Below are 16908 nucleotides of genomic sequence, written 5' to 3'. Positions count from 1 at the left end.
CTCCACAAGGGAGGGGGGGACATAGGAGAAAGAAAAGAAGCGGCAGATCAACTGGTCTAAAAAGGAGGTCTATTTAAAGGCTAGAGTATACAGATGAGTTTTAAGATGAGACTTAAATGCTTCTACTGAGGTAGCATCTCGAACTGTTACCGGGAGGGCATTCCAGAGTACTGGAGCCCGAACGGAAAACGCTCTATAGCCCGCAGACTTTTTTTGACTTTAGTGCTTCACTCTAACTTTCCTCATCCACGAATCTTTCATCCTCGCTCAAATTAATCGGGAAATTGTCGGTTTCTCGGTCCGAATCGCTCTTGCTGCTGGTGGCCGTGATTGTAAACAATGTTCAGATGTGAGGAGCTCCACAACCCGTGACGTCACGCGCACCTCGTCTGCTACTTCCGGTACAGGCAAGGCTTTTTTATTAGCGACCAAAAGTTGCAAACTTTATCGTGGATGTTCTCTACTAAATCCTTTCAGCAAAAATATGGCAATATGGTGAAATGATGAAGTATGACACATAGAATGGACCTGCTATCCCCGTTTAAATAAGAAAATGTCATCTCAGTAGGTCTTTAAGTCTACAATAAAAATAAATACATTGGACTCACTGTTCTAATACTTTTGGAAGGCAGTGTAGGACAATGTACTGCTGCTGCATTGTAAGTGTAGCACATGAACAGAGGTCATTCTGCTTACTGACTGAAAGAGTCGTTTACTCCACTCATGCAAAGACCGGAAAGAAACCTGACACATCCCGGAAGGTAGAGGATCATGTGCAGATTTCCGTGACATAAAAGCGTTATTAAAGTAGCATTTAGTCCCCTAGCATGCTTCGCAATCCTTAATCTACTTTAAATGAAGAAAGTCTAGTGAGCGGCAGGCCTGACTACAGTTGCAAGCAGAGATTGTCCGCTTCTGTGTTTAACTGCCGACCAATCCACTTTCACCCAGCTCGAGCTCGCTGTGACCCTGAACAGAATAAGTGGTAGAAAAGGGATTGCTGATAAAAGTCACGGTTCAGTTAGAGCGAGCGGGATGCAAGGCCGAGCGTAATTCTGAATTATTCTTAGCTACAATAGTTCCAGCACTTACATTTTATTAGTGGTCATGAACAAAAAAACAAAAAAAACATTACTTCTCGCTTGCTGAGTCTTCCAGAAAATGGACTCAAGTGAGGGTTTAGAACAGTGGTTCTCAAATGGGGGTACTTGAAGGTATGCCAAGGGGTACGTGAGATTTTTTTTGAATATTCTAAAAAGAGCAACAATTCAAAAATCCTTTATAAATATATGTATTGAAAAATACTTCAACAAAATATAAAAAAGTAAGTTCATAAACTGGGAAAAGAAATGCAACAATGCAATATTCAGTGTTGACGGCTACATTTTTTTGTGGACATGTTTCATAAATCCATCCCCCATCCATCCATCCATTTTCTACCGCTTATTCCCTTTCGGGGTCGCAGGGGGCGCTGGCGCCTATCTCAGCTACAATCGGGCGGAAGGCAGGGTACACCCTGGACAAGTCGCCACCTCATCGCAGGGCCAACACAGATAGACAGACAACATTCACACTCACATTCACACACTAGGGCCAATTTAGTGTTGCCAATCAACCTATCCCCAGGTGCATGTCTTTGGAGGTGGGAGGGGCCTATCCCAAGGTGCATGTCTTTGGAGGTGGGAGGAAGCCGGAGTACCCGGAGGGAACCCACGCATTCACGGGGAGAACATGCAAACTCCACACAGAAAGATCCCGAGCCTGGATTTGAACCCAGGACTGCAGGAACTTCGTATTGTGAGGCAGACGCACTAACCCCTCTGCCACCGTGATGTTAAATATTTCTGTTTTTGTGAAGAAATGTTTAGAATTGAAATCACTGGATCGGTTCGCAGCCGAGTGTGAAGCGGCCGGAATGAGAATCAGCACCTCCAAATCCGAGTCCATGGTTCTCGCCCGGAAAAGGGTGGAGTGCCATCTCCGGGTTGGGGAGGAGACCCTGCCCCAAGTGGAGGAGTTCAAGTACCTAGGAGTCTTGTTCACGAGTGAGGGAAGAGTGGATGGTGAGATCGACAGGCGGATCGGTGCGGCGTCTTCAGTAATGCGGACGTTGTACCGATCCGTTGTGGTGAAGAAGGAGCTGAGCCGGAAGGCAAAGCTCTCAATTTACCGGTCGATCTACGTTCCCATCCTCACCTATGGTCATGAGCTTTGGGTCATGACCGAAAGGACAAGATCACGGGTACAAGCGGCCCAAATGAGTTTGGGTCTCTCCCTTAGAGATAGGGTGAGAAGCTCTGCCATCCGGGAGGAACTCAAAGTAAAGCCGCTGCTCCTTCACATGGAGAGGAGCCAGATGAGGTGGTTCGGGCATCTGGTCAGGATTCCACCCGAACGCCTCCCGAGGGAGGTGTTTAGGGCACGTCCAACCGGTAGGAGGCCACGGGGAAGACCCAGGACACGTTGGGAAGACTATGTCTCCCGGCTGGCCTGGGAACGCCTCGGGATCCCCCGGGAAGAGCTAGACGAAGTGGCTGGGGAGAGGGAAGTCTGGGCTTCCCTGCTTAGGCTGCTGCCCCCGCGACCCGACCTCGGATAAGCGGAAGAAGATGGATGGATGTTTAGAATGAAGTTGATGAATCCAGATGGATCTCTATTACAATCCCCAAAGAGGACACTTTAAGTTGATGATTACTTCTATGTGGAGAAATCTGTACTTATAATCGAATCACTTGTTTATTTTTCAACAGGTTTTTAGTTATTTTTATATATTTTTTTCCAAATAGTTCAAGAAAGACCACTAAAAATGAGCAATATTTTGCACTGTTATACAATTTAATAAATCAGAAACTGATGTCTTTTTTTCAACCAAAAATGCTTTTTCTAATGATTAGGGGGTACTTGAATAAATAAAAATATTCACAGGAGGTACATCACTGAAAAAAGGTTGAGAACCACTGGTTTAGAAGTTTTGAGAGCGAGTAGTATCACGTCTGTTTCATATATGGCACATTTTTTGGTGTGACTTTTTTCATTGGGAAACGCAATTTCAGCCAAAAATAGAATACCAATATTTTTCTCTGACAACTTGATTTTCACTGGTTCTTTTTATAATGAACCTCTTAAGGCTCAAGCTGTTTGTTTACATGCATTTTATATTTCTCTTAGCTATTTGGGCTTATTGGACCCTAATTAGAATAAAAACTAAGAATTATCTTGTGATATGATGTACTTAGTCCATAAGTACACAAACGTGTACTTCATGTTTATTCTTATTTTTACCCTTTTTTTTTTTCAAATTCCATTGTATGTTATACTCTCCTGACACCACCAAATGGCAGTATAAGACCCCACTTCAGTAGTGTACGCACTTTTGGAAATAAGAGCTAAAAGGTGCTGTCCACACATGTGGCCACTAAGCCTTTAGGGGGTTTAATGGAAAAAAAAGACAAATGTTACTTCCATTTATACGGTTTTGATTTTTTGGTCAAAACTAGCAAGGACAACAGAGGGTGGGGTTGCTGACGTCATCGAGTTATTTGTAATGACACAGGCTGATAAAAAGGCTAAAGAAATGTTATAAACATGTAACCCAATATCACCATTGCTGTATGTATACTTTTGACCTGGCAGATTTGCTCAGATTTTCAGTAATTCATATTAAGTCTGTAAAAGAACCTAACTTCATTAATAGAATAGAATAGAATAGAATAGAATAGAAAAAAAAAGAAAGTACTTTATTGATCCCCGGGGAAAATTCAGCACCACAGTTTGCTCACAACAGACAATAAACACTTAAGTATTTTTTTTATATGTGAATAATATAAATACAGTCTTTAATACAACATTGTTATTATTATATTATTCACTTGTGAATAATATAGTCTATTATACAGCATTACTCACATGTAAATAATAAATGAAGTCTATTATACAGCCTTATTCACATGTGAATAACATATATACAGTCTATTATACAGCATTATTCACATGTGAATAATATAAATACAGTCTATTATACAGCATTATTCACATGTGAATAACATAAATACAGTCTATTATACAGCATTATTCACATGTGAATAACATATATACAGTCTATTATACAGCATTATTCACATGTGAATAATATAAATACAGTCTATTATACAGCATTATTCACATGTGAATAACATAAATACAGTCTATTATACAGCATTATTCACATGTAAATAAACAGTCTATTATACAGCCTTATTTACATGTAAATAATAAATATATTATACAGCCTTATTCACATGTGAATAATATACACACGGTCTATTATACAGCATTATTCACGTGTGAATAATATAAATACTGTCTATTAAACAACATTGTTATTATTATATTATTCACATGTGAGTAATATAAATAAAGTCTATTATACAGCATTATTCACATGTGAATAATATAAATACTGTCTATTATACAACATTGTTATTATTATATTATGTGAATAATATAAATACAGTCTATAATACAACATTATTCACGTGAATAATAAATAGTCTATTATACAGCCTTTTTCATGTGAATAACAAATAGTTTATTTTACAGCATTATTCACATGTAAATAAACAGTCTATTATACAGCATTATTCACATGTGAATAACAAATATGTTATACATTTAAAGTCAAAAGTCAATTGCATCATACAGTCTGATGGCTGTCAGTATGAAAGATGTAGTTAATGTTTTTGTGAGCGACAAGTATGTGCTCCAATCACTCTATCACTAAAACATAAGAGTTGTAGAAACTCAAGACAGCCTTACAAGTGTATGCAAACTTTTGACCAATGACTGTAAATGTTAAACGGTTGTACTTGTATAGCACCTTTCTACCTCGTTTTAAGGAACCCAAAGCGCTTTGACACTACTTCCACATTCACACACACATGGGGGGAGCTGCCATGCAAAGTGCTAACCAGGACCCATCAGGACCAACATGTAGACTAGCACTGTTGTATGTAGTCTGTGAGCATGAACTGATGAAGCATGCTCTGATAAGAGGTCAATACTGTACGTCGTCTAAGACAATCCCAACAGTCCAGTTGCGATTGATTCAGTGTCCTAAGAATCAATGACCTGGATGAAGGAGAACAAGTAGCGGCATATATTGTACAAACATGCAACTGTATCTCAAATAAAGGAAATACTCATTGAGTTAGTGCATTCTGAATGTCACGCAGCTCTTTTATGTAGAATTGAAACAAACTCTTCTTTGGATTAGCAACACTATGCTCTGACACTGTAGCCTCTTACGTGGCTAAAAATAGGACGTGTTGTACATAATGCTCTTTACCCATCATTTTCTATGTGCTAAACACGTTTGGGCCTTGTTTTGGCAGAATGGGATTGTCAGCTTTGAGCATTTATTGAGAAGAAACCGGACATATTTGGTCCACTCTGTACTGGCTCACCTGCACTGGCTTCCTGTGCACTTAAGATGTGACTTTAAGGTTTTACTACTTACGTATAAAATACTACACGGTCTAGCTCCATCCTATCTTGCCGATTGTATTGTACCATATGTCCCGGCAAGAAATCTGCGTTCAAAGGACTCCGGCTTATTAGTGATTCCCAAAGCCCAAAAAAAGTCTGCGGGCTATAGAGCTTTTTCATTTCGGGCTCCAGTACTCTGGAATGCCCTCCCGGTAACAGTTCGAGATGCCACCTCAGTAGAAGCATTTAAGTCTCACCTTAAAACTCATTTGTATACTCTAGCCTTTAAATAGACTCCCTTTTTAGACCAGTTGATCTGCCGTTTCTTTTCTTTTTCTTCTATGTCCCACTCTCCTTTGTGGAGGGGGTCCGGTCCGATCCGGTGGCCATGTACTGCTTGCCTGTGTATCGGCTGGGAACATCTCTGCGCTGCTGATCAGCCTCCGCTTGGGATGGTTTCCTGCTGGCTCCGCTGTGAACGGGACTCTCGCTGCTGTGTTGGATCCATTATGGATTGATCTTTCACAGTATCATGTTCTCATAGTCATCATTGTCACCGACGTCCCACTGGGTGTGAGTTTTCCTTGCCCTTATGTGGGCCTACCGAGGATGTCGTAGTGGTTTGTGCAGCCCTTTGAGACACTAGTGATTTAGGGCTATATAAGTAAACATTGATTGATTGATTGATAGTGAAGATGTGATATCTCAGTCTGTGTAGACCAGGGGTGTCAAACTCAAGTACAGAGTGGACCCAAAATGTCAAACTGAACAAAGGTTGAACAAATGAACCTTTTAATAGGGAACCAAACAAGTTTTGCATTGAATATTGAACAAGCAAGGCTTATATAACTTTATGGTGACATGCAAAATGTATTTTCAAATAATAATAATAATAATAATAATAATAATAAAACAAATATCAATGGCATCCATCCATCCATTTTCTACCGCTTATTCCCTTTCGGGGTGGCGGGGGGCGCTGGCGCCTATCTCAGCTACAATTGGGCGGAAGGCAGGGTACACCCTGGACAAGTCGCCACCTCATCGCAGGGCCAACACAGATAGACAGACAACATTCACACACTAGGGCCAATTTAGTGTTGCCAATCAACCTATCCCCAGGTGCATGTCTTTGGAGGTGGGAGGAAGCCGGAGTACCCGGAGGGAACCCACGCAGTCACGGGGAGAACATGCAAACTCCACACAGAAAGATCCCGAGCCTGGATTTGAACCCAGGACTGCAGGACCTACGTATTGTGAGGCAGACGCACTAACCCCTCTGCCACCGTGAATAATAATAATAAAACAAATATCAATGGCATCCATCCATCCATTTCCTACCGCTTATTCCCTTTCGGGGTCGCGGGGGGCGCTGGCGCCTATCTCAGCTACAATCGGGCGGAAGGCTGGGTACACCCTGGACAAGTCGCCACCTCATCGCAGGGCCAACACAGATAGACAGACCACACTCACACACTAGGACCAATTTAGTGTTGCCAATCAACCTATCCCCAGGTGCATGTCTTTGGAGGTGGGAGGGGCCTATCCCCAGGTGCATGTCTTTGGAGGTGGGAGGGGCCTATCCCCAGGTGCATGTCTTTGGAGGTGGGAGGGGCCTATCCCCAGGTGCATGTCTTTGGAAATCAATGGCATATTAAATACAATTTAAATAAAAATGTAATGCCTCTTTGTCATGATCCGTGGTCCGGATCATGTTTAGTTTAGTTATGTTCTGTCAGTTTTGGACTTCTTTAGTTCCTGGTTGCACTTCCTTGTTTGTTTTGTCACTATGGTTACTTATGATTTGCACCTGCCTCTGTTTAAGACACAGCTGTGTCTAATCATGAGACACTATTTAAGCCTGCCTTTTTGATCACTCGTCCTGGCTTCCTTGTTTGCGGTATGCAACTTGCGTTCGGCACACTTTTTCTTTTGTTTGTTTCTGTGTGTTTAGTACAGTGTATTATTTAGCTCGGTTGGTAGAGTGGCTGTGCCAGCAACTTGAGGGTTCCAGGTTCGATTCCCGCTTCCACCATCCTAGTCACTGCCGTTGTGTCCTTGGGCAAGACACTTGACCCACCTGCTCCCAGTGCCACCCACACTGGTTTAAATGTAACTTAGATATTGGGTTTCACTATGTAAAGCACTTTGAGTCACTAGAGAAAAGCGCTATATAAATATAATTCACTTCACGATTCGCTTCACTTATAAAATCAGATGCTACCTTGACTTTTTCGTCCGTAGTGTCCGTGTTGCTTTGGAGGAACGATCCCGCGTGAAAATGCGACCCCCCACATTGCACTCTTTTCTATTTGATATCATCACACAGAAGATGCCTTGTGAGCTTTTTTGTTAGCTCGGAACATGTACACTATATAGCCAAAAGTATTTGGCCACTGTCAGGTTCAAACACTGATGACATCTATTAAACAGACAAGAAGCAAGGAATCATGCAGAAACAGAGTTCAATTTAGCCCATGAGGAGAACGCATGGAGCTGCACACTTAGTCACAGTCTGGCCCTACGCTCTAAAGTACAGCTCCCCCATCCCTCTATTTATTCAGGAGTTCCCTCGTCAAAATCACTGAGGCCGCCTCTAAAAGAAGTGGTCACCTATATCATGCAAAGAAGCTCCAGTACGCACAATACGTGACGGAATGTGCTGGGAGCCTTGTGATTTGACCTTGTCTCTTGTTTGCGTGCTGTCGTCTTATCTACGTTGAGGTACTTGAAGTCCTTGGCTGTTAGCGGGCTAGAACAAAGATAACATCTGCGGCTGAGGCCACCCCTCAGACAATAAGTTTTGTCCTTGCACAGATAGACAAAAGTACAGCTTGAGCATAATAGCTAATAACTATAGCAACAGACTTTAAGCATACTAAAGTCGCGTGATAGCTTACACATAATTATCCTAACACCACCCATCCAAATTATCAGAATCAGTTGTCCTAAACACTTGTCCCGGTCTATAAAATCAAGCACTTAGGCATTGAGACTGTTTTTATAAACATTTGTGAAAGAATGGGTCGCTCTCAGTGCAACAAATCCAGTTGTGAAATTTCCTCGCTTCTAAATATTCCAAAGTCAACTTTATTATAAGAAAAGTGAAGCTTTGGGAACAACAGCAACTCAGTCACCAAGTGCAAAAACTTTCTGCACAATAATTTGCTACAGAGCTCCAAACTTCATGTGACATTACAATTAGCCCACGTACAGTACGCAGAGACCTTCATGGAATGGGTTTCCATGGCCGGGACGCTGTATCTAAGCCATACATCACCAACACTACTAGTATAATTGAAGAAGCTAAACAAATGACTGCAGACTGCATTTCAAGTAAACAAAGTACAACAACACCTAAGTTACATAAATCACAATACAGAAAAAAATTTAACTGCCAAAAATCAGACAACTTATTGGAGAACAACTGTTATGTAAATCAGAAGTTTGGACCTCAGTGCTGTGTGTTTGCCAAAATGTGTTGACAGTGGTCCAAGTTCCTCCATAAACATGAGCACTCCAGAGTTTTCAGGAATTTGCTGCAAAAATGTTTGTCTCCCAAGTTTTGAAGTAAATCTGGGGGCTGCTACGCGGTCATTCCTGGCTTGGATTCTGGCCTCCAGGCTGCTACCTGAATAGCCCTGAAGTTAAGGAATACCGTATTTCCTTGAATTGCCGCGGGGCATATAGTATGCGCCTGCCTTGAATTACTGCCGGGTCAAACCCGCATCCCAACATAATTAGCGCATGCTTAGTATTACCGCCTGGTCAAACTCGTGACACTTCCCCTCTCATCATTTTCAAAATAAAGGAGGCTGATTTTGAGGTAATTTGAAATCACATGAAGGGAAGAAGATTAAGAGCTATTCAGTAGGATTTAAGTTCCAAGCTTACATCACACTCAAATTTTTACTGCATACCTTTGGTAAGTGCCGGAGTGAGAAGAGGTTTTAAAATAAATAGCGCATGCTTACTTTTACCGCATGCCTTTGGTAAGTGCCGGAGTGAGAAGAGGTTTTAAAATAAATAGCGCATGCTTACTTTTACCGCATGCCTTTGGTAAGCGCAGGAGTGAGAAGAGGTTTTAAATTAATTAGATTAGATAGCACTTTATTTATTCCGTCAGGAAAATTACAATTGTCAGCACAATCCCATTCAAGATCAAGCAAACATTACAGGGAGCGCCCCTTACAAAAAAGGTGATATACAGGTAAACAGGGGGGGGGGGGTGTAATATATATAATATAATATAATTAGCGCCCTGGCGGCAATTCAAGGAAATACGGTATATCCATTACAGTCAATTTTCCCTCCAATTTTTCATGTGTGAGCAAACACCAAAACCTTTTAAGCATTCAGTGGCGCACATGTGAGCGACGGCAGACGTGCACACTGTTATGCACTTATCTTTTCATTCGATTTTGTGCACGGCCTACATTTGCCGTGCGCAGAGGACGCCTGAGCAGTGTCCAATTGCACAGGCGCGTACCTTAGAGCAGTGGTTCTCAACCTTTTTTCAGTGATGTACACCCTGTGAACATTTTTTTTATTCAAGTACCCCCTAATCCAGGGGTAGGGAACCTATGGCTCTAGAGCCAGATGTGGCTCTTTTGATGACTGCATCTGGCTCTTGGATAAATCTGAGCTGACGTTGCTTAACACGATAAGTAATGAATAATTCCACTTGTAATCATAGTGTTAAAAACAACGTTCAAAATATAAAACATTCTCATGCATTTTTATGTTCAAGAAGTTGCGTTAATGGTAAGAAGTAATTTATTTATTATTGGTTAGTGTTAGGCTTGTCCTCCTGGGGGTTTTTCAGACCACCAAGAGCCTATTTTAGGGTTCCAATATTCTTTTATTTTATTTTTCTCTCAGTTGCTTTCCAGCAATTGTCTTTTTCTCTTTCGTCCTCACTCGCGCTCTGGCTCCAGCCCCAACCCTGTCTCTCCTCCTGGCTGCTGCTTATACCAGAGCGGCAGGTGATTGGATAAAAAGGCCCAGGTGGGCCATCTACGCACCTGTCGTTGATTTCGAGGCCGGTCCTGGCAACATCCCACTTTGCTGCAGGCCCACAGGCCACGCCCCCTCCACAGTTAGCTTCAGAATAACAATGTTATTACAAGGAATAAGAGACTTATACTCTGGAAATGTTGGTCTTACTTAAAAAATGCACGCGTTTAGTTGTGTTCAGTGTTAAAAAAAAAAATTATATGGCTCTTAGGGAAATACATTTTAAAATATTTGGCTTCTTGGCTCTCTCAGCCAAAAAGGTTTCCGACCCCTGATCTAATCAGAGCAAAGCATTTTTGGTTGAAAAACAAAGATAAAGAAGTAAAATATGTCACTATGTCATCATTTTATGTTTTATTAAATTGTATAACAGTGCAAAATATTGCTCATTTGTAGTGGTCTTTCTTGAACTATTTGGAAAAAAAGATATAAAAAAAAAAACTAAAAACTTGTTGAAAAATAAACAAGTGATTCAATTATAAATACGGATTTCTACAAATAGAAGTAATCATCAACTTAAAGTGTCCTCTTTGGGGATTGTAATAGAGATCCATCTGGATTCATCAACTTACTTCTAAACATTTCTTCACAAAAATAGAAATCTTTAAAGGGGAGCATTATCACAATTTGGCTTCACGGTGGCAGAGGGGTTAGTGCGTCTGCCTCACAATACGAAGTTCCTGCAGTCCTGGGTTCAAATCCAGGCTCGGGATCTTTCTGTGTGGAGTTTGCATGTTCTCCCCGTGAATGCGTGGGTTCCCTCCGGGTACTCCGGCTTCCTCCCACCTCCAAAGACATGCACCTGGGGATAGGTTGATTGGCAACACTAAATGGTCCCTAGTGTGTGAATGTGAGTGTGAATGTTGTCTGTCTATCTGTGTTGGCCCTGCGATGAGGTGGCGACTTGTCCAGGGTGTACCCTGCCTTCCGCCCAATTGTAGCTGAGATAGGCGCCAGCGCCCCCCGTGACCCCGAAAGGGAATAAGCGGTAGAAAATGGATGGATGGATTATCACAATTTCAAAAGGGTTAGAAACAATAAAAATCAGTTCCCAGTGGCTTGTTGTATTTTTGGAAGTTTTTTTCAAAATTTTACCGGTCTCGGAATATCCCTAAATAAAGCTTTAATGTGCCTTATTTTCGCTATTTGCAATGCCACTATCTATTTCCCTGTGACGTCACACAGTGCTGCCAATGTACACAAACAATGGGAATACCACAGCAAGATATAGCGACATTAGCTCGGATTCAAACTCGGATTTCAGCGACTTAAGCGATTCAACAGATTACGCATGTATTGAAACAGATGGTTGGAATATGAAAATATTGAAGAAGAAACTGAAGCTATTGAGCGAATTGACGCTATTCATAGCCATAGCATGGCCGAATAGCTGCGTTAGCATCGCCGGTAAAATGTGCGGACCAAACGATCAGGACTTTCGCATCTTTTGACACTGGAGCAACTTAAATCCGTCGATTGGTAAGTGTTTGTTTCGCATTAAATGTGGGTGGAAGGAAACGTAATATCGTTGCAAATGCATCTGCAGGTTATCCATACATCTCTGTGCCATGTCTGCTTTAGCACCGCCGGTAAATAGCATGTTAGCATCGATTAGCGTAGCATGTTAGCATCGATTAGCTGGCAGTCAACATCAACAAAACTCACCTTTGTGATTTGGTTGACTATCGTTGCAAATGCATCTGCAGGTTATCCATACATCTCTGTGCCATGTCTGTCTTAGCATCGCCGGTCAAATGTGGAGACACTCTGGCACATTCAATGGGGGTCTGGTGGCAGACACTTTGGCATCTTGGGGCCAGTGGTGCAACTTGAATCCCTCCCTGTAAGTGTTGTTACACCCTCCGACAACACACCGTCGAGGCATGATGTCTCCAAGGTTCCAAAAAATAGTCAAAAAAAAAATGGAAAATAACAGAGCTGAGACCCGGTGTTTGTAATGTGTTGAAAATGAAAATGGTGGGTGTGTTACCTCGGCGACGTCACATTCTGACGTCATCGCCTCCAGCTCGATAAACAGAAAGGCGTTTAATTCGCCAAAATTCACCCATTTAGAGTTCGGAAATCGGTTAAAAAAACAGATGGTCTTTTTTCTGCAACATCAAGGTATATATTGACGCTTACATAGGTCTGCTGATAATGTTCCCCTTTAACATCAATATTTATGGAACATGTCCACAAAAAAATCTAGCTGTCATCACTGAATATTACACTGTTGTATTTCTTTTCACAGTTTATGAACTAACAATCATATTCTGTTGAATTATTATTTAATAAATATATTGATTAAGGATTTTCGAATTGTTTCTATTTTTAAGAATATTTTTTAAGAATCTCACGTACCCCTTGGCATACCTACAAGTACCCCCAGGGGTACGTGTACCCCCAATTGAGAACCACTGCCTAAGAGGGAACGTTGATCAGGGTGCTGTGATGTTGCACCAAACACACACACACACACACACACACACGCACACACACACACAGACTTAACAGGATCTCACATGTCGGATTTGTCTTCCTTTTTCTAAAATGACAACAGAGAGTCGAGAAGTCAAGTGTCCTGTGGTGTCCGACGAGCTCGGCGGCTGCGGCCACTCGCGGACGTCCAGCTACGCCAGCCAACAGTCCAAACTCTCAGGTAATGTCGTTCTGTTGTGACGCCAACGTTATCTAATCATCTTAATTCAGACGGAGGACACAATACTGTAACTCTGTGTTTTTCAACAAGTCTGGTGTGTCGTGGGAGATGATGTCATTTCACCTTTTTGGGTACAAAATATTTTTTGCAAACCAGTACTTATAGTCTGCAAATGATGTGTTTTTGTCTAGTGTCGGTGCTGTCTAGAGCTCGGCAGAGTAACCGTGTAATACTCTTCCATATCAGTAGGTGGCAGCCGGTAGCTAATTGCTTTGTAGATGTCGGAAACAGCGGGAGGCAGCGTGCAGGTAAAAAGGTGTCTAATGCTCAAACCAAAATTAAACAGAAGGTTAGTGCCCCTAAGAAAAGGCATTGAAGCTTAGGCAAAGCTATGCAGAACCAAACTAAAAATTAAAGCTGCAAGCAGCGTTGGTCGGGTCCGCCTTTGGCTGCTGCCACCGCTACTCAAGCCCTGGTCTAAGTCAGACCAACATAGAGGTCTTTATTTCATGTCTCTACGACATTTCTAACAGAAGTTACATGCAGTTTTGTCTGGGTTTTTTCCTAGGGGGCGCTAGAGCGCAATTTTTATTTTTAGGGTTTGGTTTTTTATTAGATGGCAATTTTCGCCAGTCCTCATGTGTGTGTAAAATTTGGTGAGTTTTAAAGCATGGTAAGGAGGTCAAATTACAAATCGGCATTTCTGGATGTTGTTGACAAATAGCTTTCGCTATGTAGAGTAGAACTTTAACTTGCACTTTGAAGCATTTTAAAGGGGTCAAATTACAGCTCAAAGAGGCAAAAATGACATTTTTTAGGTAACTTTGCGCAGGGGTTTTTGAAGGCGCGTAAAATCAAAACCGGAGCAGTAATCAAAACTCTGTTCTATACTTTTAATCAGAAGGGTTCAATCTCTCTCCTGTGCAAGTTTGAAGCCGAAACGACAAACGCGCTCAGAGGAGATAACTTTTGAAAAAAGATGACAGGTGTTTACAAAACTTTTATTTTGAACGGGTCATTTTTAACTTCCTGTTGATTTTTGCCGAAGGATGTCAATTATCTAAATCTAGGTCTAAGTGAGACCTACATAGAAGTTTTTGTTTCATGTCTTTCCGGCATTCCTACTGGAAGTTACAAGCAATTTTGTTTGTATTTTCTTCCTGGGAGCCGTTTTTGCTGTGTTTTATTCAAAAATTGCGCAAAAAAAGGATGTTCTCCTAAAATGTGTTTGTCAATCTTGTTTTGGGTTGGCAGCCATATGGTCAACAGCCATACAGGTCACACTGAGGGTGGCCGTACAAACAACTTTAACACCGTTACAAATATGCGCATCACTGAGAAGCCACACCAAACAATATTGACAAACACATTATAAGAGAACATCGGCATCGTAACAAAATAAACACAACAGAACACGTACCCAGATTCCAATGCGGCCCTAACTCTTCTGGGCTACAATAATAATAATAATGGATTAGATTTATATCGCGCTTTTCTATTTTTAGATACTCAAAGCGCTCACAGAGAAGTGGGAACCCATCATTCATTCACACCTGGTGGTGGTAAGCTACATCTGTAGCCACAGCTGCCCTGGGGTAGACTGACGGAAGCGGGGCTGCCAGTTTGCACCTACGGCCCCTCCGACCACCACCTATCATTCATTCATCAGTGTGAGCGGCACCGGGGGCAAAGGGTGAAGTGTCCTGCCCAAGGACACAACGGCAGCGATTTGGATGTTAATAGGTGGGAAGCGAACCTGCAACCCTCAGGTTTCTGGAACGGCCGCTCTACCCACTACGCCATGCCGCCCCACAATAGGGGACAGGGGTGTATATTGTAGCCCGGAAGAGTCAGGGCTGCATTGGATTCTGGGTATTTGTTCTGTTGTGTTTGTGTTGTGTTAAGGTGCGGATGTTCTCCCAAAATGTGTTTGTCGATCTTGTTTGGTGTGGCTTCCCAGCGAGGCGAATATTTGTAGCTGTTAAAGTTGTTTGTACGGCCACCTTCAGTGTGACCTGTATGGCTGTTGACCAAGTATGTCTTGCAGTCACTTCCGTGGGTCTGCAGAAGCCTCAAGCAATATGTGACTGGGCCGGTGGTGAAGCAAACGAGTCGGCAGGTTGTAGAGGGCGCTAAAGGCAGTGCCATCATGACACGCCCTTAATATTATTGTCCGGGTGAGAACTGGGAGATTGATCGCCCCGGGAGTTAATCGGGAAGGTCACTGGTATTCGGGTGTTTCCCGGAAAGATCGCGAGAGTGGGCAAGTATGTTGCTAGGGCGGGAAAACCATTCAAAGAAGGTGAAGTCCTTGTTAGATTTTATAAGAAATCTTTTCTCGCGGCCCAGCCTCACTCAGTTTCTACATCCAGGTAAATTGAGTTTGAGACCCCTGCTTTAAAGTCATATCCAACAATTGCGACAGCCACTTTTTGAGTTTCGTTTTTTTCAATGATCTCAGCTGGTGGTGTGTCTCCGCATTTTGCCAACGCAAAAAAATGTGCCTTGGCTCAAAAAAGGTTGAAAAACAATACTATAACTTGATCTTTTGAAATTAGAATGAACAGTTTTCTTCCAAGGTGAGGATCAGGTTTCAGTCGTAGGCGCATAAGGAGAGAGAGAGTAATAAAAGAAGAGAGGAAGCAGAGAGTGAATCACTGGCAATATCAGCCTTCTAATTTCAAACCTTGGAACTGTTTTTCCTGCCGCATTTGACTCTTGATGGATCATTGCATGTGTGTGCAACTCACAATGTTGTAACTGATGCCCAGAAATGTCTAGGACTTCAAATTAGATCAGCATGAAGGTGTCATTTGCCAAATCACAGAATGGAACAAAGGATCCTACGTTCCAAATGAAAATAAATTCCATTCCTGATTATGCATATGTCCATTTTGGATACTGTTGCCAAAAGACTAATGAAGATAGGCACTCAACTATTTACGTTTATATTTGCACATTTTTTTTAAAGTGACAAAGTGTCCAGACGAAGAACCCTAAGGTCATCCATCCATCCATCTTCTTCCGCTCATCCGAGGTCGGGTCGCGGGGGCAGCAGCCTAAGCAGGGAAGCCCAGACTTTCCTCTCCCCAGCCACTTCGTCTAGCTCTTCCCGGGGAATCCAGAGGCGTTCCCAGGTCAGCCGGGAGACATAGTCTTCCCAACGTGTCCTGGGTCTTCCCCGTGGCCTCCTACCTCTAGGGAGGCGTTCGGGTGGCATCCTGACCAGATGCCCGAACCACCTCATCTGGCTCCTCTCCATGTGGAGGAGCAGCGGCTTTACTTTGAGTTCCTCCCGGATGGCAGAGCTTCTCACCCTATCTCTAAGGGAGAGGAAACTCATTTTGTACCCGTGATCTTATCCTTTCGGTCATGACCCAAAGCTCATGACCATAGGTGAGGATGGGAACGTAGATCGACCGGTAAATTGAGAGCTTTGCCTTCCGGCTCAGCTCCTTCTTCACCACAACGGATCGATCAGTCTGCATTACTGAAGACGCCGCACCGATCCGCCTGTCGATCTCATGATCCACTCTTCCCTCACTCGTGAACAAGACTCCTAGGTACTTGAACTCCTCCACTTGGGGCAGGGTCTCCTCCCCAACCCGGAGATGGCATTCCACCCTTTTCCGGGCGAAAACCATGGACTTGGACTTGGGGGTGCTGATTCTCATTCCGGTCGCTTCACACTCGGCTGCGAACCGATCCAGTGAGAGCTGAAGATCCCGGTCAGATGAAGCCATCAGGACCACATCATCTGCAAAAAGCAG

At 42.7% G+C, this 16908-nt stretch overlaps 2 protein-coding genes across 4 annotated transcripts in view; one reads left to right on the top strand and one right to left on the bottom strand.

Annotated features, from left to right (window-relative positions):
- henmt1 (HEN methyltransferase 1) overlaps positions 1–16908 on the bottom strand; it is a 90348-nt gene that overhangs the window by 26342 nt on the left and 47098 nt on the right. The gene's annotated exons all lie outside the window — the stretch shown is intronic.
- Positions 1–16908, top strand: part of fam102bb (family with sequence similarity 102 member Bb) — a 72617-nt gene that overhangs the window by 37127 nt on the left and 18582 nt on the right. For both annotated transcript variants that reach the window (XM_061883889.1, XM_061883888.1), the window contains one exon: positions 13040–13138. In XM_061883889.1, the coding sequence (XP_061739873.1) occupies positions 13040–13138 (99 nt within the window). The remainder of the gene's footprint in view (positions 1–13039; positions 13139–16908) is intronic.

This window comes from Nerophis ophidion, linkage group LG22 (assembly GCF_033978795.1).
Source record: "Nerophis ophidion isolate RoL-2023_Sa linkage group LG22, RoL_Noph_v1.0, whole genome shotgun sequence".
Classification (NCBI taxonomy): Eukaryota; Metazoa; Chordata; class Actinopteri; order Syngnathiformes; family Syngnathidae; genus Nerophis; species Nerophis ophidion.
The sequence above is the reverse complement of the archived record's forward strand: the minus strand, read 5'-3'. Positions and strand labels throughout refer to the sequence as shown.